Genomic DNA, 24426 nt, shown 5'->3' with positions numbered 1-24426 from the left:
TTATAACTGAAGTGAAGACTGGTGAATGTTTAAACCTATCAAAGTACAAGAGGGATCACTAATCAGACCTGAAGTGGTAGCAGCTGCCGATCCTCTGGGGCACGGGTGTAGCGATAGCCTGGCAGCATTCTAACCTGCTGGCACTGCAGACTGCGCGAGTACTTCCGTAGGCCATATTAGGCTTGTCACTATTTTCATAGCAAACTTTCAGTGCTGACCTTAAGTCCTTCGTATCAGTAAGAGGTGAGTGACTGTAAAGTCAGATAAACGCATGGACAACGGGTAGCTACATGAACTCAAAGACCAAATTATTCGATTTTTGTGGTCATTCCTAACAACTGAATGGCTACACTCAAACAAGAAACATAAATTAAAACTATAAGAAGATCCCTTTTCCCGACCAGGAAAGGAGTTGAAAGGCAGGGAGGTGTGGGGAACAGCAGTTTTACACGCTGATGGGAGGGGGCATCAGAGCATCCGGCCTAGTGGGCATCTGGCACTTCCGATCATGACTTAAAATGCACGCACCGTAATCCAGCCATTCTACTTTGAGAAATGTATCCTACGGTTAACATTTATGCAGGCACAAAATGGCATGTCTGTGAGATTATACACTGCAGCTCTGCCTGTAAGATCAAAGGTCAGAAGCCACCCAAAGATCCAACAGGAAGAGTCTAGTTAAATAAAGATGGCAAACATCTGCTATGGAACATACACATCTGTTTAAAACAAACAGAACAAGGTGGTTCTTTAGGTCCAGATTCATATTATCTCCAAAATACACCATAAAGTGAAAAAGAAACAGAAGAGTTTGTAGAATGTGAACATTTGAATTAAAAAGCATAAATCTATATAAAAACACACATGTAGGTATATGTGTGTGTGTATGAAAAAAGTAACTCTTGAGGTATATACAAACCAGAATGAGGGCTTGCCTCTCAAAAGAGGAGCAGGGTCTGTAAGGGAGGGTTAGGATGGAGTCTGTCTTAGAATACAGTATTAAGTGCAGGCATTACCCATTTTATAATTAAAACCCCAAAACAAACTTAGTACACTTCCCGTAGCTGTGGTCATTACACTGGAACATTGCAACTATGAAATGACATGGACAGAGCCCAAAGTGGGAATTGAAGTACTGGGTTTCAACCCTGCATTTGCTGTGGGATAATGGGCAAGTTCTTTGTATAGTTAGGGTATGTAGATCAAAAGAAAAGTAAAACACACTTCATATATACAACACATTAAATCCTAGGCCATAATAGAGGTGGTTTTTTTTTCCCTAGAGGGGGAGAAACACACAAATAAGACAGGATTCCCTCCTAAAGACATTCACAGTGTCACAGGGTGGAGTGAATATGTCAATAATAAATATATATAACACAGCAAAATAACTGCAGTATTTGTTGCTATCTTGCCCTACTGCCTCCTGGATTATATGGTAGGTGTCTTATCCCAGTTATTGTGCCTCTCCCCTAGGAAAAAACACACGTTTCCTGAATGGACCTGAATTCTGAGAGCAAAAGTCAAGTCATAGACATATGCATGCCATTTGGTAGCAGAGAACAATTCTCTGTGTGCATCAGAAGATGAAATTAAATTGGGTCTTAGAGGATGACAGTTGGGATGGGGAGAGCGGTAAGTTACATGAGCTCTGAGGGCCTTCCCAGCTCTATGGTTTAAGACTCGGAGAGGAGAATGGATGAACCCAGTGTGAGCTTTATATCACTGTCTCCCAAGGAGGGGAAGCAGAAACAGAAGGTACCAGGTAGAAGACCCTAAGAATTAAACTTACAGGCAGAAACATAATGGAGTGTATAAAGCAAGAACATCTATGAAATTGTGCAGAGAAATGCAAAAGGAAGTGGAATAGTAATAAATATGAATACAAAGAATGGAAGATCATCCATCAGGTGGGAAGATAATCAGCTGGTGCTGAGACAAACCGAAAAAGCAATAGAAAGTAAGTGCCCGTGTAGGAAGGAGGGCCAAGCCAAACAACCTCCACTACATCAACTTAAATGTTGCTTTAAGTTAAATTAGAAAACGAGTGTTGATAAGAAGTAAAAAGTGAGAAAAGACAAACAAGCAGCTTTAAAACGATCCCCGCCCAAAAAAGTCTACACTGAATTAGAGGGATTTCTGGTTTATGCATAGCAGCTGCATTATTATACTTTACAGTAATTAAAAGTGAAAGTCTCCCTTCTTACCCATGTGTTCCATATAATAATTGTATTAAATTAAAAAAAAACTTGAGTTTTTAAAACTCCTTTATTTTCATTTGACACATGTGGATTTAAAATACCTCTGGAATTCTGAAAGGCACCCAAAGGTAGAGTGTTAAATAATGGAAAATATTAACAACCATAAAAAGAAGCTGGTAACTTATTTTCTTCCCAGATGCTAAAACTCTCTCGCTTTCCAATTTCAAGGGAAGAGTGTTAATGCGCACATTTAAAAAGCACAATAGATGCTAACTGGAATCACGTCTTCTTAATCTTGCACAAAAACCCTAGAGAGAATGAATTATTGGCCCATGGAAATACTTTCATTTCACTATTCTTTGTCAGGAGAATTGTGGAAATTGGGCAAGTCAGAGTCTGTATGGAAGGCTGGTAATCATGTGAGATGACAGGGAGACTGGGGCTTTTCAGCTGCCTTCATAATGTGCTGAGGAAGACACAGGCCAGGCCTGGGAGCCCGTCCTCAGTCAGCATCAGCCCACACTCCACCAATCACAGGACTCCCGACAGCCCTACAACTGGAGCCCAGAGCTAGAGAAGAGAAACGGCAGTAATAGCTTCCTCATTCCTAATGGATGCCTCCATTATGTGCTTTAAGCACCACCAGCACGACTGTTCTCAGCGCATCTCAATAAAAATAACTTCAGCTACACACAAGTCATGAATTATATTTTATGATAATGTGCTGCTGAGAAACAAAGTGCATTTTTCAGGGGAAACATAAAAATTCTTCTTCCTTGAAGATAAGGTATGGGCACTTTTTAATTTAACTGCTTGGTGCCTTCCAAGCAACTCTCCTGACAGACTCCCCAGGTGAAAATGCTGTCATCAGATTTTAGAGAACCAAAGTCAAATGAGTAAGTTGTTTCATCTTTTCAAGTGAAATAGGAAATGTCTGAAGAACTACATCTGACAAGTGTCAGCCTTGGACGGGAGGCCAGGCACATTATATCAGGATGGAGGGAGGCTTAGGAACCAACTGTCTCAGGTCCTTCACATTAAACACAGCAGAAGATTTAAGATAATTTTTTATTTCTCTCCATTTTGGCTGTTTTCCTTTTCATCTTTCTGTCTCAATGCACCCAAGTGAAATATGTAGTGGGCATATAACTAGGTTGCCAGATGATAACAAGACATCGGTTACACATGGATTTCAGATAAATGAATAAATTTTTAGTATAAATATGTCACACATGTTGTAGTGATCATATATTAAAACAAAATATTATTTACCTGAAATTCAAACTGAACTAGGTGCCCTGTATTTTCCTTTGCTCACTAACACATCAAGTGGATTGTATTCCAAGCAAGTCTGTTGTCCCAGTGGGGATGGGAAGGGTTGGTCCGTGGTAGTGTACATAAGTGGGGAGACACAGGAAATGGGCATGAGTGTGGTGATGCATTTCAACTGGGTGCAAAGACTTATGACAGAGGACGAGCAGGGGGAGGCTGGCAGGGCAGTGGGAGGCATTCGCTCAGGGGAGGTGGTGCCTACATGTTCTCTGGTCTTGGTTCCATGCAGGCCCTCTGCTCTCTCTGCTGGGTTCTTCCTCATCCCAGGGAGTTTCGTAGTGGCAGTGTATCACCAGTAACAGTAGGAACCGAGACATTTTTAGATTTGATTAATACTTTGAGAGCTTGTTTGGAGGTTCTAGCAGGGGAGCGCAGCTACTCGTATACCCTTGACCGAAGACCGGTCCTCTCCTCGGGGGGGAAGGTCGTCCTCTTCGACCGAGCGCGCAGCTTCGGGAGGGACGCACATGGATCGGTGAGGGAGGAGGGGGACACCCGCCTAGCCAGCCAGATCAGCCGAATCAACCCTGGCGATCAATGGGGTGACAGATGTCGCAGCCAGATCGCCCTCACATCCTGATTAATACTTTGAAAATACAGTAACTGCCATGTCTATGTAGATCTTCTTTGACTATTTTTAAATCAGTGCTTTTATACTAAGCTAGAGGCCTGGTACACCAAATTCATGTGCGCGGGGGGGGGGGGGGTCCCCCCCTCAGCCCGGCCTACAGTGACGTCAGTGTCCCTTGCCCTGGCCTCCAGCCCAAGGCCCCTCCCCTCCCCTCCCTCTGCGCGGCCAGGGCGTGGACACTGGGCTCGCATTGCTGGGGCGCTGCCCGCTGCCGCCAGTGTCCCGCATCGGCCACTATGGTGCTGCAATCTTTATGGTGGAGTGACAGTTAATTTACATTACTCTTTTATTAGATAGGGTGTTTGCAAAGGATTTGATCATGAGCTTTGCTTTCCCCTATTCCTAATATTCCTGGGAGTGCCTGGGTGGGGAGGAGGAGGGGAGAGAAAATGCTACTAGATAGGACATTCTTAAATAATCACCTGGCAAAACGTTCTGTCTTCTGTCATGACCCCACCTGCTCATAAAGAGAAGTTCCAGATACTCACTGGTGTCCTGTTGAATGGAACAGGGCAGCCTTCTCCCTGTTTCTAGCCTGCCTGATGCTACTTTCTCATTTCTAGGTATCGTGACTTCGGCTGGTTCTCTCCTCAACCTTTCTCTGTGCTTTAGGTTTTAGGTTCTGACTTACCCTATTCCTCTGGCGTGAGCACGCCCTGTTGTGTTGGTAAAAAGGAGTCCAATCCTTTGGCTGGAACCATGGTGCCACCAACATACCCTACTCCCACCCCACTGAGGAGCTGGGGAGGAAAGCCAGTTAGACTGGGCTCTGTTAGAAGCCCAGTGCCCAGCGGTGCCTGGTCTTCATTCACTAGTCTCTGATGATATTAGCCTTGATGTCCAGCTTAAATCAATCGCGTTTCCTTTGCCCCAGGCTGGTGGTGAATGAAGCAAGTGGGAGAAGAGTGGAGGTGAGGGAGGACATTTTTAGGATAAGCTTAGCTGCTTAATTATCTGCTTTACAGGGAGGTCATTCAATGAATCCTCAGTGCTCTTCTATTGCTGTCCTCTGTCTCTCCTTATTCCTTTTCACATGCTGTTTCTATTTCTACCAAATTTTCGCCTATTTACAATGAGAGTTGAGGTTAGACAAGAGAGGCAGGGTAAGAAGGCCACTTCAGCCCTGAGCCTGAGGTGTGTTGGTCAGTCCTCCTTTGGTTAGAGCATCTTATGCAGTGGTATTTAGTTCCATGTGGCCCAGAAGTTGTGGGCATAGGCTCTGGAGTTACACATCTCTATAACTTGTCAGGTGTGTGGCCTTGAGCAGTTACTTAATCTCTCCATGTCTCAGTTTCTTTATCTGTAAAATGGGAGATATTAAGCGTACTCATCTTATAGGTTGGTATAAAGCTTAATCAGTCACGTGTGCATGTAAAGCTTTGGGGATGGTGCCAGTTACACAGTGTGCTTTAAACAGTTGAAGAGTAACAACAACAATAACAATAATAATAATCCAGTTGGATTCAATTCTCCTTGTCAATCCTCAGGGTAACTGGCAGAGCCAAATTCTGGCATCTGTGGGTCTCCAGATATCTCATTTTAACAACACTAAAATCTCTGCCATTTACACATCCTTCCAATACCACCCATCCCTGCAGTTATAGTAACAAAATAAATTAAACTAACATGTAAAAATGTTTAATTTTTAGAACAATGTCATGGTGGAAGGAAAAGAGAAAAAGACATAAATAATATCAAAGTTAGGCTCACAAAACATGATCTGCTGCTGAACTTGAATCACAAGCTGAGGGGTGTTAAAAATTGAGGACAAAGCTTTGGGTCAGGTTGGCAGAGGCCGGAAGCACAAGGTGGTTACAGATCTTGACTGGGGAGCTGTGTCTGCACTTTCTGTGACAACTGCAGGGTCACCTTGAAAAACAAGGTGCTCTAACAAATGAAAGCAAAGTTTTTGCACCGAGAGCTCCTTTTTTTAGTTCTTCCATTATTTTGAGGCTGAGTTATCCATTTGGCTTTAGAGCGGAGTTGATGGCAACAATAAATGGGTTTAGTAGTCACTAAAGTGCTCACTTCCCCGAGCATGGTTTTAGTATGACATGTGAAAATGTAACAGGAAGGGAACTCAATCAATTAGAAATTTATCCAATCATTCCCGATATTTAGCAACATCCCTAAAATTACTTTTTAAACATTTTTTCGTCTTTGCCAAAGATGGGGAATAGAGTTAAGTGCACAAATGGCTTTGGACAATCTGTTGCCGAGGACTGTTTTAAGCATGGCGTAAACATGCCAGATCAATAACTGGTTTCTTTATCTGCATGTGCCATGAAAATCTGGCTATCATAGAGTGCCGGATCCATTAAAAACTGAATTTGCTATTTCCAGACAGCAGATAGCTCAAAGCTCAACAGGGCCAGCAGGCAACAATCCAAATTCCCATCTCCCTCTCTAGAACAACTCAAAGCACTCTGTTGCTACATTATGTTATTCAAAGCCCAGGAGATAATGAAGGCTTGACAATGCTGCGGCTGCCTCAGGATTGAGTCAAATGGCCATTATTTTTCAAACATAAAGAGCTGGGTAAAGTGACTTTTATCTTAAATCGCCAGACAAATCTGATTAATGGAGAAATGTAAATCAATACATGGTTTCCAAAATAAAACTGTTCTTTTCCCTTTAGGTATGATATATGTATTTATGAAACAATGTCACAGAGACTATTAGTCTCTTAGAAAAGAAAGGACAGTGGTAGAAACCAAGACCGCCCCACCCCCTAGACTTTTGAAATAGATTTTTGCTATATGCTTCTGTCCAAAGCTGCAGAGAAGGTTCTGTGGGTTTTTTTTGTATTGTTTTTTACTGTATATCACTGTATACTAGTGGATATGAATTCCCAGACATGTTCATATTAATAACAGTTCTTAAGGTAGTCTTAAATGTGTAGATTATGGAAATACATATGAATTGTTTGTATGTTTAATGTTGCAATTGAAATGCATATACTGTTACCTTAACTTACTATTATTCCATTCCAGTTATGCTTAGAGTAATCTATTTTTTTAAAAATATGTTTTTATTGATTTTAGCAAGAGAGAAAAGGAGAAAGAAAGAGAGAGAGAGAAATATTTATGTGAGAGAGAAACATTGATTGGCTGCCTCCCACATACAACCATACTGGAGATCTAGCTAACAACCTGGGCATGTGTCGAGACTGAGAGTCGAACTGGCCACCTTTCAGTGCACAGGACGATGCTCAACCAACAGAGCCACACCAGCCAGGGAAATGCTTAGAGTAATCTTAAAGATAAAAATACTTTATAGTAATTGTCAAAAACATCAATATCTTTACAGTATCTAATTATATAATGAACTAGAGGCCCAGTGCACAAAAAATTCATGCACTCGGGAGGAGTCCCTCAGCCCAGCCTGCGCCCACTCGTAGTCCAGGACCCCCTCAGGGGATGTCTACCTGTGGCAGTCGGACATCCCTCTCGCAGTCCGGGAGCCCTCACTCCTTACTGCCCGCCTGCTTGCTGCTCCTTAGTGTTGCCTTGGAGGCAGGAGAGGCTCCCGTTACTGCCACTGCACTCACCAGACATGAGCCTGGCTTCCGGCTGAGTGGCGCTCCCTCTATGGGAGCGCACTGACCACCAGGGGGCAGCTCCTGCATTGAGCCCCCTGGTGGTCGGTGCGCATCATAGAGATTGGTCATTCTGCCATTTGGTCAATTTGCATATTAGGCTTTTATTATATAGGATAATATGGTAGAATATTGATTTTACTCTCCTCATCTTTTATGCTTAGACACACTTTTTGTCCTTTACCCAACTATCAACACATGTTCAACCACTCTTTCACTATTTCTTTCTTATTAAACCACTCTCCATAGTAATACTTCATTTATCCAGCTGTTCCTAAGAGAGTTTTCAAGATAAACTTTATTCTTAAAATATTGATGTTTCTAAAAGTAGGTTATACACATCTCTACTATTTTAAAATAAAACATCTGTTTCTTGATGCAATTTAGGCCAATTATTTTACCCTGGAACTACTAAAATGTATAGGGATATTTGGGAATCTGGGTCCAAATTAAGTGGTTGTGGGCAGCTGCACTTTTAGAGTTCCTCTGTTAATGACTTACAGTTTTTATGGCCTTCGCCTTGCCTTCATTTAGCATGCTGCCACTTCTTAACGGAGCTCTGACTTCTTGAAGCAATAACCACCCTCTTTTTAACTGCTGCTAGGGTTGACTGTGGTTTGGGAAACCAGGCATATTTGTTTGTTAGGACTGTTTTTGTAAAAAAATGGACTGTTTGTAGATGGGGGACTAAAGAAGTAATGAAGTGGGGAAGGAGAATTAAAGAATAATTTTGCCAGGCTGGGCCCAGGCTAGCTTATCTGAAGGTTCTGAGCTAAGATTACTGCATAAAAGACCCTGGTTGAGTAAAGTACTCACGTTCCTTTTCTATCTTACTCATTGGTTAACTAATCAAGTGCCTTCATACATAGCTGTTTGTTTTTTTGACACATATGAATTTGTTTACAGTTCAACTAATATATGTCTATGCATGTAGAAAGTTTATTAAAATGAAACTAGTCACCAAAAGAAAAAGAAAAGCTTACTTCACCAATACAGGAGCTATATAATAATGTTACTTCTCGTGTGTGTCCACTGATTTATATCTTTAAGAGTAGAAAATTATTAAAATAACAATAGTCACTAAAAGAAAATAAGAAGCCCTCTTATTTTACAATACAGAAAGTATAACAGTGACAACCTGTTAAGGACTCACTCACTTTTAATAGTCTAGAGTGGTCAGCAAACTTCAACTCGGCAAACCATGGCTCACGAGCCACATGCGGCTCTTTGGTCCCTTGAGTGTGGCTCTTCCACAAAATACCGCTCTTCCACAAAATACCGACTTCTGCGCATGAGCCACGAAGTTTCAGTCGCACTGTATGTGCGCGCCTGCGTGTGGTATTTTGTGGAAGAGCCACACTCAAGGGGCCAAAGAGCCGCATGTGGCTTGCGAGCCATGGTTTGCCGACCATGGGTCTAGGATATGTGCATTCATACAGGTTAACTGTGTTTAGGATCTTAGTCAACTGTGCACATGTTAAGAACCACTGTAAACCCAAACAGAATTTTGTAACTTTTTCTTTCCAAGCATTTTCATATTTTATAATAGCTTTCTACATGAGCAGATTATTAACACCTGTGTTTGGCTAATAAATCTAGATTTACCCCTAAACACATAATTCTGATAAAATCTAACATGAAAGAAAAGAAGAAAGGAAGGAAAAAAGAAACATCTTTTATATGCATAGTAATATTTTCTTTAAGCCAAAGACAGAAAGCACTCGCTAATTCGCATAGCTTCCATAAAATTGTTCTAATTATACCCTACTCTACTTACCTCTGACTTATCCAAAGGAAAACTTAACTCCAAGCTGGCTTTCTGTGACCTTGAAGGCCTGTGACCCTGAACCTTTCCTGGTAGTCAGTATGTGTGTTTCCAGAAATTACGAGCTATGTTTATTATGATTCTTAAAATAACAGAAGAAATACATGAACAAAATACCATCAGATTACCTGCTTTTTTGAATTCCCTTTACCAATGTTACCGTTTATTAGGACAGATAAATGGGAATTAGCTTTGGTGAAAGCCTTTCTGCATTTGTCTATATTATAAGAACTCCTGAAAAAAAAATATTTTTAAAAAGACACAGAATCAGAGATTATAGTCCGGAATGAAATTCTTCCAGTCTACAGGAAAATTTGTCTTGGAGTATAAAAAAATGAATCAGGTTTTTCCCTTGAGGCTCATTCTGAGTGCACATTTTGTTCTAAGCTTTGTTTGCTTTTTGCAACAGCATTTAAGAGAAAACCAACTGACCATTTACAACCCAAACAATGGCTTTAGAGCAGCACCATTAAGGACCGCACCTGGCCAGACTCAAACAACACGTCTGTTTAACCTGGTGACTTTCCTGCGTCTGGGGTCAGGCAGGAGCAATCTTGGTTGGGGGGAAGGAAAGAAGAGCAAATATAACTGACTGACTGAGAACAAAACAGTTGCACCAACTATACTTTGTAATTACAACTGTTTCAACAGTTGCTAGTTAGGCAGGGCTGTCATTTAAGTGACCCACTATAATTTGGGACAAAGCCCCCGGAAATTATGGCACTTCAGAACAGGAGTGCATTTCTGAGTTTACTGAGCATAACACGCCCACTGAAATGCGGAGTAGTCCTTCTTTGGTACACATTTACATCAAGGGAAACATTAGTAATAAAAGGAATTTAGCTAGAGAGGAAAAGAATATCATAACATTCACGTTTGGGAGCAGACCATAGTTTATTTTACTTTTGCATCTTTTTCATTATGCACTATTTCCATCATATAGAAAATATACAGGGAATAGGACCGTTAGCCCACAAACCCATCATTCAGTTTCAATAATCAACATTTGGCCAATCTTATTTCACTCTACCCTACCCTCTACCCTACTCACTCCCCTCCTTGAATTCTTTTTGAAAACAAATCCAACACAGCCTATATTTTATTTTGTAAAAGCTTTAATTTTATGATTTATGTACATATTTAACCTAAAGATCACTCCACAAATTATATTAAGCATGGCATGTTTTAACCAACTTTAACTACCCCTTTAAGTATTTTACACTAAAACCTATCTGCCTAGAAAACGAATTTGTTTGAATATAATTGGTTAATTAAAATGATAAAGTAACTTGAATCATAACCCTCTATTATTTTATTTATGGGGGTGGGGGGGGAGAAAGAAACATTCTGAGGTTGAGAAAATAGTGCATGTTATGCGGTCCCTGTGATTTTCATCTTTGTGGACACTGATCGACAAAAGACAAGGTTAAAAGTAATGCAGCTGGACTTGTCTGGATGGCGCTTAGAAAAATGGGAGGAGGCTGCTGAGGGGCAGGAGAGCTGCCTAGCAGGAAACTTTTCCCTTTTCCTTCACCACACAGACAGAATAAATCAGAATGCCAATAGGCCAAACCTTGGAAGCTTCAAAAATCACTCATAGGCAGTCCAGTTACTTATAATAATTTATTACAGATCTTAAAGCAAAGATCAAAAGGAACTCCATCTAGCATTTATATTCAATTCCTCGTTGCCTGATGACTAATTTGTAGAGGAATGAAGTCTTCACAAGGGAAGCCAAAATAATCTGAGGTGACTTTGATACAATGCCACAAAGGATATGAAGAGGAAGCTGGTAGAAGCTGCAAATGGCCAAGTTCCATTAAGGGTTCTAATAAAAGAATAATGGAATTTCCCTTAACTGTGAATTAAAAAATGTTAGAAGTGGGCAAAATTTAGACAAGTCAGGCAAAACATTTGTCACAGCCTTTTGTTGTTAAATGTTAACTTTAGCCACTGTTGCATTTATGTTCATTACATGGCTTCATCTAAAAAAATGCAACTTTCCCATCAGAAATCTGGCCAATCACATTCCTTTTGCTTTCGTATATTACTTATCAGCCTGCACCTTCCACCTGCATTGTCAGATACTATGAGTTCTCTCAACCTCTTTCAAACAAATGGCCATATTCTGCAAACTGATTGATTTAACTTCAAAAAAGCAACTTGAAATGATATAATTTTTAGTTATGTATATAGCGATGGTCACATGGAGGAGCATAAACATCTCTTTTAAAAATTTTTGGACTTCAGTCAAATTGGTCACGATAGAAACACTAGAAGCTATTCAAATTCTTTCAACTTTTATGAACAACTGGCATGATTTTCCCCTCCTGAATCCAGACATCTTCATATTCCGAGCTGAGGAAAGTAGTTTTCACACTACTTATTTTGGCTAGTTAAAAAATCCTCACCACATGTCTCCCTGTAAATTCATAGATAAAGATTTAAGTTTATATTAGCAATTCGACGGTGCAACTTTTTTGTTTGCTTCTGAAGTCACCTCAAATTAACAGATTTACAGGAATCTTACGTGATAAAGAAGTTTTACACAACTCGCAGGAATCTCGCAATGTATTTCCCTATGAAGATGCGATATTGAGCATTTTCTTTCAAAACAGTCATGCGTGTGGTTTTTAAAAAGAGTCCGATCTTTTACAAATATAGTGAAATACTTATAAGTAAAAAGATGTCTGGGAAATCTTCAAATACAGGCAGTGGAGAGCTGGGGTTCTAAAGAATCAGAGCTGGCCAAGGGTACATCAAGCTGTGGGATGGATGCGTAGGGTCCCTACACAATTTGGTCTTCTGTGTAGCAAAACTATTGGCAGTGGGTATTTCACATATAATGCTACGCACTGTTTTTCCTTAGGGTTTTCATTCGGAAAGTAGCTTTCCATCAGGAGCAATGGAGAACCAAGAATTGGCAGTTAATATTTCAACTATCTGTACCAATCCAAAAGCCAAGTCCATCACGACATTGTTTAGTAAGAAAAGAAAAAAAACACAACCAAACAAAAAAAAACCCCAAACCTGTCTTTGCAGTCTTTGAGATTTCAGTGACAACATGTAACTAGATTTTAATGTGAGTAAAATACAATTATTTTAGTTCAAAATACACATTTTCTGGTTTCTTTTAAAGACATAGAGTTGGAAATGAAGATAGAAATAGAAATGGAAGTGGTAAGTATACTTTAAAACCACTACAAACCAGGGGACACTGTGCCATACATTCAGAAAGACTTCTCTACCACCCAGTACGCTCATCACATGCATCTCTTACCTTGTGATCATACGGACTGTAGGAGTGAAATACCCGAGAAAGATCTTTTGTTCTTTGCTTTTTCTGTGGAAGAAAACACAGACATCTGAGTTGATAGGTGGCAAAACATACATGTACATATGTGCCTATATGTATATCTCTCTCTCCGTATTTATTTCTCTGTCTCTCTATCTGCATTAAGATAATGTGTATTGAGATATTCTTCCCTGTGCAAGGTGAGGGGCTCCAGTGTCAACATGGGACATGTGGATGAAATTAGAAACCAAAGCCACTTGATGGTTATGTGGGTCATTGTCACAGACCAGCCAGGCCACTTAGAAGGTTGCATAATTACAACATTAATCATAAAAAACCCTATTTATAGACACATAACTTAGAGACTAAAAGGAAAAAGAAAAGGAAAGAGACCTCTGAATTTCATTGTAATATCAACTGCTGTTACTCTAAATTGGGCACTTCATTGTCTATTTAAACCAGTGGTTCTCAACCTTCCTAATGCCGCGACCTTTAATACAGTTCCTCATGTTGTGGTGACCCCCAACCATAAAATTATTTTCGTTGCTACTTCATAACTGTAATTTTTCTACTGTAATGAATCGTAATGATATGCATGATATATTTTCATTGTTACAAATTGAACATAATTAAAGCATAGTGATTAATCACAAAAACAATATGTAATTATATATGTGTTTTCCGATGGTCTTAGGCAACCCTTGTGGAAGGGTCGTTCGACCCCCAAAGGGGTCGCGACCCATAGGTTGAGAACCGCTGATTTAAACAATATATCTCCTTCAGGCCCCAGGTCACAGCTTGGGTCTGTCACTGTTATCTAATTCAGGTGCCTTGCATGGTTTTCTCATTAATTTAACAAATATTTATTAAGTGGCTGAAATTGGAACTTTTTTCCTGCAATTCATTTCAATTTTTAAATATAATGATTAGCTTTGCACAAATATCTGCCAGACTGAGAGTGAAAGTTTTTGTTTCCTGTTAGACAGAGAGAGAGAGAGAGAGAGAGAGAGAGAAAGAGAGAGAGAGAGAGAGAGAGAGAGAGAGAGAGAGAGAGAGAGAAATGAAAGAGACACATGGATGAGTTGCCTACTGCACATGCCCCGACCTGGGCTGGGATTGGGCCTGCAACCCAGGTACATACCCTTCACCAGGAATTCTCGGGCCAACGCTTTAACCACTGAACAAACTGGCCAGGTCATGAGAGTGGAAGGTAGTTCTTTTAAAAAATATATTTCATTGTTTTGTTTTTTTTCAGAGAGGAAGGGAAAGGTATAGAGAGAAACATCAATCAGCTGCCTCCTGCACACCCCCTACTGTGGATGTGCCCACAACCAAGGTACATGCCCTTGACCGGAATCGAACCTAGGACCCTTCAGTCTGCAGGCCGATGCTCTATCCACTGAGCAAAACCAGTTAGGGTGAGTGGAAGATATTTAAAGGATAAATTATGAAAAATCCAGTTGCAGAATCAAACAGTATGTATGTTTATTACATTAATAGATACAGCCATACTGCTCCTTTCCCTAAAACATTGTATCAATTTGCCTTCTCACCCAGAGTGAGTGGAAATTACAGCTTAAGTCGGAAATTCTTAATTTCTTTTTTCCATTTATAGGTTGTTACATTTCTAAATTTATAGAACAGATAAAACATTTTTAAAACAGATATTGAACATCTTCACAGGTGTCTATTATAGAATTTATTTCTTGTACATCATAGAGTTGACACTACCACATACTAACATTCCATCACGAGATTGGCCAGTTTGCCCTTAATTCTATCCCTGTGTTGCTTCTGGTTCTACTTTGTTGATTTTAATCCCACTACCAGGTAAATGAGTTCTATCTTCACTTGACTGGAACCCGTTTCCTAGGAAAGTATTTCCTTCCTTTAAATTCCAGTGTCTACCTGAGCATGTCTGTGATCCCTCCCCAGTGCCAGGGAACTAAGCAGATCTCCTAGGTTCCACAGGATCTGCTGCAGCCACTTGGCTAAGTATTCAAGTCTGCTATTAATTAAGGCCTTGGATCAGAGTCATTTGTACACACTCACAGTTTTCCCATAGATTACTTTCCCTATTTCAGAACTGTCTTTGGAGCCACAACTCCCCTTGGCAGCCTGTCAAATCACTTGGCCTTGTTTCCACAATCTGAGGCCCACTGAGAGTTATCCTCCCTGCCGCTCAGCCAGAATTCCCACCTCCTCTGGTCTATCTCTCAGGTGTGCTTCTGACCATCAGACTCTAAGGTAATTTAACATTCCTTTTCCCCAGACAACCGAGATGGATCTCTAGCTGACCGGAAACAGTCCTTTGGCTCTAGGAGCTCTGGAATCTGTTCTGAACAGGTCACTTGCCACCAAAGTTTTCATTAGCTTATAATTTTCTCTTTCATTCCCATATACCCACTTAGTTGGTGTAACAGTTCTTGGCTTATATTTTAATCAGAAGAAAAATGACGGATACTAACACTTCCTTTGGTAAAATTAATTAAAACATGGGGAATTTTTTTTTTTTTTTCAGAAAGGAAATTATGCTAGAGAAGATAAACTAGGGAGCAAAGCAGTCTTAAACTTAGGAGGTGTCCCCAGGTCTGTTCAGTCCCAGAGATGGTTGAGCTACCAGCTTGAGTTGGCAATGAATATGGAATATTCAGTTTGTTTTGTGTGCCTTTGTTTGTGGCTTTTGAACCTAATTTGATAGCTAAAGATGCATTTTATTATAAGCTACCTCAAATTATTTTGGGAAGGAAATGGGGTATAAATGATAAATAAACACACTATTCAGATTAGCCCCCAAAGAAGCCAGAGAGGAAAGAATGTTCTTTTTTCTGACAAAAAATTTATTATATACAAGTACAGTGAAGTTTTGGCTCTGAATATTGAAGGTTATATGTATTAGTCCAGTTTACTGAAAATTACGGCTCTTTTTCCTGTGATGTTAGAGTCATATAGCCCAGTGGCATATCTTCTGGGATCCAGAAGAGGGGTTGACAAATGATGGCCCATGGGCCAATCCAGCCCACCACCTGTTTCTGTAAATATAGTTTTATTGATACATATCCACAGACATTCAGTTATGTATTATCTATGAACTAGAGGCCCGGTGCATGAATTCGTGCACCAGTGGGGTCCCTTGGCCTGGCCTGCGGTATTGGGCCAGAATCGCCTCTCCAACATCCTCTGAGGGTTCCCAGATTGAAAGAGGGCGCAGGCTAGGCCGAGGGACCCACTGGTGCACGATCAGGGCCAGGGAAGGATGCAGGAAGTTGGCCAGCGGGGAGAGACCATGGGAGGGCTCCAGGGCATGTCCGGCCTGTCTGGCTCAGTCCTGATTGGCTGGACCCCAGCAGCAAGCTAACCTACTGGTTGGAGCATCTGCCCACTGGTGGTCAGTGCATGTCATAGCAACTGGTCAACCGGTCGACTGTCTGCCCCCTGGTGGTTAGTGCACGTCATAGTGAGCGGTTGAGCCTCAGCATATCATTAGCATATTACTCTTTGATTGGTTGAACGGACGAACAGACGACCGGACACTTAGCATATTAGGCTTTTATTATATAGGATGCTTTCATTCTACCACAGCAGAATTGAGTGGTTATAACAGAGATCGTATGACTCATAAATGCTAAAGTATTTACTATCTAGCCCCTTACAGGAAAAGTTAGCCATCCCTGATCTTGAATGTCTATCTTTGACCATGTCTATGTCTGCTGGTAAGCTCCCCAAACCAAATGAAGAACCAATTATCCAGTAAAATTCCTTGTTCTTTTTAATTGCTTAATGAAGACAGTTCAAGAAAGAATCAAAACCTATATCCTGACATATCAAGATGAACAACCAGCAAAATAACCATTAGCTGTCTTGTTTTCAGGATTTTACCTTCTGAGTATTCTATGTTCAGACAGAAAACATAAGCTGGCTGGTGTCTACAGCATGCTGAAATAGGCAGGGGACTTTAGGAGCCCTCTGTATTCACAGTTTAACTGCTTATGACAGATACTCTGAAAGGAGACCCTTCACTAAGTTCTAGCACTAAAGCCATGTAGAGGGTTTCATGTACAAATAACTATAGAGTGTGACCATTATTGCTAGTGAGTCAGTTTCTCATATGAAGACAATGTTAAGTCTACTATGCTACAAAATAGGCTTGTTGAGCCTTGCTAGTTTTAACTGAAACCAAAAGCTGAGCCAAAAACAGAATAATTAGGTATTTTCCTATTGCATCATAGAGTGTGTCTAAATTACCTCCCACTTTTTAGCCTGTTAAAACAAACAGCTCAGTCATGCAACCACCTGTTAATTCTCCAAGTGTTTAAAAAGTAAACATGTTAAACAAGTTGTGTGATGAACCTGTAATGAGGGTGGCCAAAGTACAGTGAGTACATCAGACATCCCTCCCAGAGCTGTCTGAGACACCTTCAAGTCACCTTGGTCATCAATCCCCAGGCCACAGAGATGAGAACTTTTATTTAAAATGTAACTACATGCCAAGTCCTGAAGTTACGTGGGTTGCAGTTTGGTTTAACAGATGAGGCAGTATGCAAATTTGGTGAAACTTCTAGATTTCTGACAAGCTAACCCTCTGCAGATCTCCATCCTACAAGTACTTCCTCAATTGCTTTTATACTTCACTCTTCAAGGACAGAGTACACGGCTGACCCCTTTTATACCCATGCTTATACTCCTTTTCAGACAAACCTAAACAAAACTAAAGGCCCCAATCAATGGAGCAGTTCTAATAGTTCAGGGTTCCAGACAATGTAATCGTTTTACTTTTAATCAAAGGTATGCATATCTCAGATCTGAAAAAGGCTCTGCATGTGATGAGAATAGACATTTTGAAGATGAGGTTATACCATCAATTAAATTGTAACAATATCTTCCAATTTAACTTCTCTTGGTTCCCCAAACTAATTCAATGCTTTCTGTGCTCATTCTCTACTTGTAGATTAAAGCTTTCTCAAATAAAATAGTATTGTAAGGCAAAACAATAACACTATGGACTTCATTTCTACATATGGATTTTCAAAAAGTGATAAAATCTACATATGCGCTTTAAGAGAGTTTGATATGCTTACACTATCCTATCTAATAAAAGAGAAACATGGTAATTGGCGTACGACCGCTACCCTTCCCATTGGCTAATCAGGGCAATATGCAAATTAACTGCCAGCCAAGATGGCGGCCAGCAGCTAGGCAGCTTAAACTGAACATGAGGCTTGCTTGCTTTAGTGACGGAGGACTCCAAAGTTCCCCGCCTGCCTTGCTGGCCTCTGAGCCTGCAGTTTGTAACATTATTGTTACAAATACAGACGCTAAACAAAATCCCAGAAACCAGCTTTCAGCGAGCCGGGATCTCAGGGCTGGAGTTGATACAAAGTTTCGATTACAGAACCTAAACAAACCAGATACCTACTTTCAACAGCTGAGGCCTCAGAGCTGGAGCCAAGCCTCAGAGCTAAAGCTGGCCCAGAATGAAAAAGAAAAGAAAAGAAAAAAGGAGCGGTTGGGAGCTTCAGTCCCAGCCTGAAAGCAGCCCACCCAGACTGGCCAGGCACCCCAGTGGGGACCCCCACCCTGAAGGGTGTGTGACCAGCTGCAAACAGCCATCATCCCCTCATCTAGGCTGGCCAGGCACCCCAGTGGGGACCCCCACTCTGATCCAGGACACCCTTCAGGGCAAACCAGCCAGCCCTCACCCATGCAGTAGGCCTCTATTCTATATAGTAAAAGGGTAATATGCCTCCCAGCACCGGGATCAGTGTGACGGGGGGCAGCGTCCAAACCCCCTGATCGCCCTGTGGCTCTGTGTGTGACAGGGGGCGGGGCCACAACCTCCCTATCGGCCCTGCTTTGTTCCTGACAGGGGAAAGCGCCCCAACCCCCTGATCGGCCCTGCTCTGTGCCTGATAGGGGGGAGCTCCCCAACCCCCTGATCGCCCTGAGGCTCTGTGTGTGACAGGGTGCGGGTCCCAACCCCCCCACCCCACGGGCCCTACTCTGTGTGTGACGGAGTAGAGCCATAACCTCCCCATCGGCCCTGCCCTGAGTGTGACAGTGGCGGCGCCCCAACCCCCTGATGGGCCCTGCTCTGTGGGTGATAGAGGGCGGCGCCCCAACACCTTGATCCACCCTGCTCTGTGCGTGACAGGGGGCAGCGCCCTAACCCCCTGATTGGCCCTGCTCTGTGCATGACAGGGGGTGGCGCTGCAACCTCCCCATCGACCCTGCCTTGAGTGTGACTGAGGGTGGCATCGCAACCTCCCAATCCGTCCTGCTCTGTGCATGACAGGGGGTGGCACTCCAACTCCCCAATCGGCCCTGCTCTGAGCCCGACCAGGGGCTGCACCTAGGGATTGGGCCTTCCCTCTGCCACCCGGGAGCAGGCCTAAGCCAGCAGGTCGTTATCTCCCGAGGGGTCCCAGACTGCGAGAGGGCACAGGCCGGGCTGAGGGACCCTTCCCCCCCCCCCCCGAGTGCACAAATTTTTGTGCACCGGGCCTCTAGTATTATTATTATAATAAAATATAAAGGTTTCAGCAAGCCTTCATCATACTTGGTGGTAAGCAGCCAAAATAGCAGGATTGAGTTTCATTGTACTAACTTCCAGTTTTCTGCTGCACATGTCAGGGGCATGGAAGTCACCATTCTGTCCCAACAAGTAACAAACTGAGCAGCCTGAAAAGCAACAGCTCTTCCTGGATCCAGGAGACAGGGGCAGGCACAGGGAAAAGTGCAGGCCCAGGACTGGAGACTAACAGGTACATGCAGGGAATGCAGCTGCCTGGAGCAGAGATGCAGGATGGAGCTGCCACCGGAGCCAGTGTTTAGTGGGGAAACCCGAACTGCAGTTAACGGAATGCTGGAGCTCGGTCAGACAGCTCAGGGAGTGAAGAACTCCAGGAGGGTCCAGTTGTTGGGGAGGGGATGGAGACAGGGACACAATATTGTGAAATTTATCTGCAGGAGCTCAACCAGGTTCCCATAGTAAATATCAAAGAAAAATTCCTGGGCTTCCTTCTGGCAGAGGCAGGGGGAAAAGGAAGCATTATGAAATATACCAGAGTCCTCTGTTCTTGTTAACAAGGCCTGCCCTTAGGTGTATAATCATCAGAACAGAACTGACCTGGGGAAGGGCAATCCTGAACTCCAGCCCACCCAGCCCTCCTGTCCCAGCTAAGGCTGGGGGAGGGAAAACCTGAGGAGCATTTGCTAAGATCACAGTCCAGAGGCACAGGCTCTTTAAAGAACTGAGATCTAGTCACAGGAATAGAGAGAAGGCTTCTTCTCCCCTCACCTCACCACCACGTTGCTCACCTCACCACCACATAGCTCAAAACTAATTTATAGCAGTTCCTTTTAACCAGAATATCATGTCTGGCTATCAAGAAAAATTACAACGTATAATAAAAGGCAAAAAACACAATTTGAAGAGACAGGGCAAGTATCAGAACCAGACATGGCAGAGATGTTGGCATTATCTGACTGGAAATTTAAAACAATTATGATTAATATGCTAAGGGCTCTAATGGATAAAGCAGACAACAGGCAGGAACAGATGGGCAATGCAAGCACAGAGATGGAAATCCTAAGAAAGACCCTCCCTGACCCTCTCCCCGAAAGCTTTAGCTAAAAAAAACCTAACAGACATGATAAATGCCTTTATGGGCTTATTCGTAACCTGTACATGGCTGAGTAAAGAATCTCTGAGCTAGAGGATATCTCAATAGAAGCTTGAAAACCAAAAAGCAATGAGAGCAAAGACGAAAACAAGAGAATATCCAAGAACTGTGGGACTACAAAAGGTGTAACATATGCACAATGGGAATACCAGAAGAAGAATAAAGATAGAAAGGAAGAGAACAAATATTTGAAACAATAATGACTGAGAATATCCCCCAAATTAATGCCAGACACCAAACCACAGATCCAGGAAGACTGGAGAACACCAACTATGACAAATGCCAAGAAAACTTTGGCATATCATTTTCAAATTACAGTAATCAAACAGAAAATCCTGAAAGAATCCAGGGAGAAAAATACCTTGGCTATAAAGGAACAAAGATAAGAATTACTTCCAGAGTCTCTTCAGAAACCATGATGGCAAAAGGAAAATGGAGTAAAATATTTAAGAGTTGGGAAAGAGAGAAATCACCAACCTAGAATTCAGTACCTTGTGAAATTATCCGGAGTAATAAAAACTTTCTCAAACAAAAATTGAAGGAATTCATTGCCAGTAGGCCTTCCCTGGAAGGTATGTTAAAATAAAGTTTTTTAGAGAGAAAGAAAAAAATATAGGTCTGAAATTCAGTTCTATATAATGAAGAGCATTGAAGAAGAAATAAGGAAAAATAAACTTTTCTTAATCGACCTAATAGATAACAGTGTTCAAAAAACAGCAGCAACCGTGTATTCAATTATGCATGCTTATGTATTTATGAAATGAATAGCAGCAATTATGCAAGAGGAGAGGGAGGAATTAGGATTATCTAGTTATTATAAGGTACACTGTCTGTGAAGTAGTATCGTATTATGTGATTAGTTGTAAATGTATATTGCAAACTCTAGGGCAACCACTAAAACAAGTTTTTTGTGTTTTTTTTAAAATAAAACTGATATGGTAAGAAAGGAGAGTTTCAACGTACTTATTTTTTTCCTGACCCCTTTCTGGAAGAGAGCCTAAGAAGTGGTTAACCAATCAACTGGCAAGTAGCAGCAGAAAAGTCAGAGTGGAAAGATAAGGAATCAAGACAACTTGCTAACTGGACAGTAAGGTTCTGAATAGCTGGCCTTTGTGTCAGGCAGATGCACCTGAGACGAGGCCAGGCTGGGGTAGGACAAATACCAAGGGGAGTCTCCGAGGGACTAGGAGAGTTAGGTTCTAAACAAATTCCCAAATTCCAGGCAATAAAGGCTAGAGATCAAGGACTATATGCCATGATAGGCATTCAGAAGGGAACTCAGAGAATCATAGCCTGAGGCAAAAGAGCTGAATAGCCAAGAGGCGCAAGATAAAAACATGACTAAGGGTCAGGGAGTCCTTGGTGAAGAACTAGTCAGGAACTGAGAGAGTCACTGGGAGGACAGGGCTTAGCAAAATGCAAAAGAGACACTGGCGTCAGGGGTAAGAAATGAAGTAGCCAGAAAACCTTAAGAGGTAACTGAAGCAACTACTAAGGATGTGAGCTGAGACTCAGGTAGGTCTGAGTTTCCTTGTGGCATCTTCTATTATACTTCCTGCAGGGGCAGGCTCCAGGTGTCAGGGGACAGGCATTGCTTGCTCTGTTAAGTTCTGTCTAGAGCAGTGATGGCGAACCTATGACATGCGTGTCAGAGGTGACACGTGAACTCATTTTTTTTTGGTTGATTTTTCTGTTAAATGGCATTTAAATGTATAAAATAAATATGAAAAATATAAATCTTTTTTATACTATGGTTGCAAATATCAAAAAATTTCTATATGTAACACGGCACCAGAGTTAATTTAGGGTTTTTCAAAATGCTGACATGCCGAGCTCAAAAGGTTTGCCATCACTGGTCTAGAGGGAACATATTATACCATAGCTTACTGAAGAGTTCCATTTTTGATAAAAGCCAAAATAAAAGAACTGAGTATGTAGACAGATTATGCATCTATATAAACTGTAAGAAAGTAGCTTGGGTACAGGCACACAGAGACAGGGAGGTAAGGTGGGAGCTTTGTTGAATCAAAGAAATGATTAAATGATTAGTGCATATGACAGTTTCATCAAAATGATCAAATCTGTGTTTCAGAAAGAGCATCCTACTGGTATTAGAGATGAAGCATGGAAACAAGGCTAGAGGCCAAAGATGGTGTGAGAGGATGTCGTAGTGGTTCAGAAAAAATAAAAACACATCACATTAAGCTCGGGGCAAGGAAGGCAGGTGGGATGGGTGAGAGAAGCTGCTGGGAGGTAGGATGGACAGGCACACAGGGAGGGAAGAGCAGAGGAAGGCACCACAATTTCTGGCTGAGATTACAGAGGGGAGAAAAGTACCCTGTGCTGATGGAAGCAACCTAAAGAAATCAGATTTCAGGACTGGACTGAGGAGGGGAATTCAGTTTTGAATATAATGAGTGTGAGGTGGCTGCTGTGAAACATTTGGAGAGAGAATGAGAAGGAAGGTAGAGACAAGGGGAAGGATGGTGCTAGAAGAGAGATGTGGATCTATTTGTATAATTAAAAGCAGGAGCGGGGATATGATCACCCAGGGAGCATATACAGTGAATGAGATAAGAAGAAAAGACAGAGGTTAAAATCCAAGCGACAGCAGCTCTCTAACCTTGGGCCAGGTGTCTGCTCAGGTATCTTCATAGGTAAAATGAGGCCCTTGGATTAGGCCAGCAGTGCTCAGCTCTGGTTGCAGGTTAGAATCAGTAGGGTGTCTTTAAGATATACCAGTGCCCCAGTCCTAGTCCCCAGTGGCACTGATTTAAGGGGAAAGTCCATTATTTAAATGCTCTTGTGTTTTCCGACATGCGGCTGAGTGGCAGAGAGGATTCCTAAGTTCTCTTCCCATGTCAACCTTTATTGTTCTGGATGGGAACACCTTTTAGCTCCTGCCATTCTAGGTTCTGAATTCTATCAGGCATTTTCTTTCTCAATCTCTGCTTTATGTGTGAAGCTTTGCCTTATTTCCTAACCTCTTCCTCTGCTCAAAAATGGACTCTGAGCAGGAATTCCTCTGGGACACCCGGAGGCGTTGGCTGAAGAGAACGGCTGCTGTTATCTATGTAGCTCCCTACTTGGTGAGTGCTTCTGAAAAATAAATGGAAAGCTAATTTAATAAGCCTGCACCTTTATTTTGTTATCAATGTCTAAAACATCAGAAGCTTAATTAAAAGCACTTGACATTATCGGCACTCAATCACAACCCTGCTCGTATAGTGTGAATATTTGGGTTGTGTCCCTGCGGTGATAATGATTCAACATCACCTAGAGAAGGAAGAACAGGTCCCTGGAATTAAAACAAACCTCAAGATTTAGAAATCAATTTAGAAAGTCAATGATGTGAAATATGTTTGGTGATCAAATAACCAAAAATACTTGGGAAAACAGACAAACCCTTCAAAATTTCTTCTGCTTTTGCGTTATAAGGCACACACACCATGCACTTTCACGCTCGCTGGGAAAGAACTGAGGATGGAAGACAAAATTTTGGAAAGTCTGCTCTAACTCGACACATTTTTACCCCTCTTCCTTTCTAGTAAGATCTGCGAGGTCACTGAAATGGCCATACTCGCTGCTGACTCGGATTGTGGTCTTGAATCTCCTTTTCCCCTCCAGTTACAGCAAACTCAAGGAGAGTTATCAGGCTCTTTATTTTCTCAAATCGGCACTGGAGGAGGGTGAAGTGGGGGGTAGTGAGTGTGGTATGAAAGCATTTCTTAGAGGACATTAAAACAGCAGAATTCTAAGAGTGGAAGTTAGAAAACAGATACAGTGAATTTGTTCTCCCAACTATAATGGTTTTCACATAAAATAAAGAAGGCAAATGTGGAAATGTACCACTTATTCTAAA

The 24426-nt window shown here is 41.8% G+C and overlaps 1 protein-coding gene across 3 annotated transcripts in view; it reads right to left on the bottom strand.

Annotated features, from left to right (window-relative positions):
- CDKAL1 (CDKAL1 threonylcarbamoyladenosine tRNA methylthiotransferase) overlaps window positions 1-24426 on the bottom strand; it is a gene marked incomplete at its 5' end in the record, with an annotated part of 671369 nt that overhangs the window by 119392 nt on the left and 527551 nt on the right. For all 3 annotated transcript variants that reach the window (XM_081086812.1, XM_081086813.1, XM_081086811.1), the window contains one exon: window positions 12868-12930. In XM_081086812.1, coding sequence (XP_080942938.1) covers window positions 12868-12930 — 63 coding nt within the window. The remainder of the gene's footprint in view (window positions 1-12867; window positions 12931-24426) is intronic.

The sequence above is a fragment of the Myotis nattereri genome, assembly GCF_964212035.1.
Source record: "Myotis nattereri genome assembly, chromosome: 3".
Lineage (NCBI taxonomy): Eukaryota > Metazoa > Chordata > Mammalia > Chiroptera > Vespertilionidae > Myotis > Myotis nattereri.
Note: the sequence above shows the minus strand (reverse complement) of the source record. Positions and strands in the feature narration are given on the sequence as shown.